Here is a 2,544-nt window from a genome sequence, read left to right as displayed (position 1 = left end):
CTCCGAGGGTGAATGAGCAGTGGGGAAGGATCTGTCTCAGGGCCGGGAGCAGGAAGGAAGGAAGGAAAGCAGAGTTAAATTAAGCCAGGCAGCAAGCCGTGGGGGAGGCCAGGGCTGGAGCCAGCTCCCAGCCCCCAGGAGAGGGGTGGACCGGGTTGGACTGGGCTTCTTGTGGCACTGGGACACCCTGGGGCACCCTGGGGTGCTGCACTTCGCTTTGGGCTGGGGCGAGGGGACCCTGAGGCAGGACCTGGAGGGGCACATGCTGCCTGCTCGTCCCTGACAGCTCTGTCCCTTTCCCACCCTGGTAGGATGGCTCCCGGCAGCGGCTGCCGCACAAGAAGAAGACGGTGTCCTTCAGCTCCATGCCCAATGACCGCAAGATCAACAGCACGGCCGCCTGCATCTCCCTCATGCTGGAGGGCTGTGAGCTGAAGAAGGTGCGCTCCAACTCCCGCATGTACAGCCGCTTCTTCGTGCTGGACGCCGACATGCGCTCTGTGCGCTGGGAGCCCTCCAAGAAGGACTCAGAGAAGGCCAAGATTGAGATCAAGTCTGTCAAAGAGGTGCGTGTAGGCAAGAAGACACCTGTCCTGCGCAGCAATGGCCTCTCTGACCAGTTCCCGGATGAGTGTGCCTTCTCCATCATCTATGGAGACAACTACGAGTCCCTGGACCTGGTGGCCAGTTCGGCCGACGTGGTGAGCGCCTGGGTGATGGGGCTGCGGTACCTGGTGTCCTATGGGAAGCACAGCCCTGAGGCACCTGGGACCGGCCACCCCAGCCTCCGGACCTCCTGGATCTCCTCTGTCTTTGACCTCGCTGACCTGGATAAGTCTGGTCGCATCCCTGTGTCCCGGGCTGTGCAGCTGATCAAAGCACTCAACCCTGGCATGAAGACCTCCACCATTGAGCTGAAATTCAAGGAGCTGCAGAAGGCCAGTGAGCGTCCTGGTGCAGAGGTGGCCTGCGACCTCTTCGTGGAGGCGTACTGTGAGCTCTGCACCCGCCCTGAGATTTTCTTCCTGCTGGTCCAGTTCTCCAGCAACAAGGAGTACCTGGGTGTGAAGGACCTGCTGATGTTCCTGGAGGTGGAGCAGGGCATGGAGGGGGTCACAGAAGAGAAGTGCTTGGAGATCGTCGGCAAGTATGAGCCCTCCAAGGAGGGCCGGGAGAAGGGCTACCTGGCCATCGATGGCTTCACGCGCTACCTGCTCTCTGCTGACTGCTCCATCTTCGACCCGCAGCACCGCAAGGTCTGCCAGGACATGGCACAGCCCCTCTCCCACTACTACATCAGCTCTGCCCACAGCGCCTGCCTGCTGGAGGACAACTTCTGGGGCCGCTCGGACATCAGTGGCTACATCAGTGCCCTGGGCCTGGGCTGCCGCAGCATCGAACTGGTGCTGTGGGATGGCCCCGAGGGCGAGCCTGTGGTCTACACCAGCCCCTCAGCTGCCTCCTGCGTGCCCTTCCGTGCCGTGGTGGGGCTGATCGACCAACACGCCTTCACCGCCTCCGCCTACCCCCTCATCCTCTGCCTGGTGGTGCGCTGCTCGGCCCCCCAGCAGCGCCTCGCTGCCCAGTGCCTGCGCAAGACACTGGGGGACAAGCTGTATCTGGAGCCCCCCAACCCAGTGGCGTCCTACCTGCCCTCCCCAGAGCAGCTCAAGGGCCGCATCCTCATCAAGGGCAAGAAGCTGCCACCCAGCTGTGAGGACAGCGAGGGGGAGGTGTCGGATGAGGAGGAAGGCTGGGAGCTGGCACGGCGGCTGGGCCAGGAGGACCGGGAGGCACCGGAGGGAGGTGGCCCGCGGCGGGTGCGCCTCAGCCGGGAGCTCTCAGAGCTGGTGAGCCTCTGCCAGGCTGTCCCCTTCCAGGACTTCGAGAGCTCACGGCGTGGGCAGCGCTACTGGGAGATGTGCTCCTTCAGCGAGGTGGAAGCAGGACGCTTTGCCAACGAGTGCCCGGCTGAGCTGGTCAGCTACAACAAGCGGTTCCTCTCCCGCGTCTACCCCAGCCCCATGCGCATCGACGCCAGCAACATGAACCCCCAGGACTTCTGGAAGTGTGGCTGCCAGATGGTGGCCATGAACTACCAGACACCGGGGCTCATGATGGACCTGAACGCGGGCTGGTTCCGGCAGAATGGGGCCTGTGGCTATGTCCTCCGCCCAGCCATCATGCGGGAGGAGGTCTCCTACTTCAGTGCCAATGCCAAGGACTCCCTGCCCGGGGTGCCCGCCCAGCTCCTGCACCTCAAGGTCATCAGTGGGCAGAACCTGCCCAAGCCCAAGGGCTCAGGGGCCAAAGGGGAGGTGGTGGAGCCCTACGTCTGTGCCGAAATCCATGGCATCCCAGCTGACTGTGCTGAGCACCGCACCAAGACAGCCCTGCAGAGCGGGGACAACCCCATCTTTGATGAGAGCCTGGAGTTCCAGATCAACCTGCCCGAGCTGGCCGTCCTGCGCTTTGTCGTGCTGGACGACGACTACATTGGGGATGAGTTCATTGCCCAGTACACCATTCCCTTTGAGTGCCTGC

At 63.1% G+C, this 2,544-nt stretch overlaps 1 protein-coding gene across 1 annotated transcript in view; it reads left to right on the top strand.

Moving 5' to 3' along the window:
* The first annotated feature begins 317 nt into the window (after nt 1-317).
* The window catches only part of LOC115307948 (inactive phospholipase C-like protein 2), a 5,293-nt gene continuing 3,066 nt past the window's right edge, over nt 318-2,544 (top strand). Inside the window, exon 1 of the mRNA XM_029964451.1 lies at nt 318-2,540. Within this exon, the coding sequence (XP_029820311.1) occupies nt 366-2,540 (2,175 nt within the window). The 5' untranslated portion in view covers nt 318-365. The remainder of the gene's footprint in view (nt 2,541-2,544) is intronic.

Source organism: Manacus vitellinus, unplaced genomic scaffold, assembly GCF_001715985.3.
Source record: "Manacus vitellinus isolate BGI_N305 unplaced genomic scaffold, ASM171598v3 scaffold_72_pilon, whole genome shotgun sequence".
Classification (NCBI taxonomy): Eukaryota; Metazoa; Chordata; class Aves; order Passeriformes; family Pipridae; genus Manacus; species Manacus vitellinus.
Note: the sequence above shows the minus strand (reverse complement) of the source record. Positions and strands in the feature narration are given on the sequence as shown.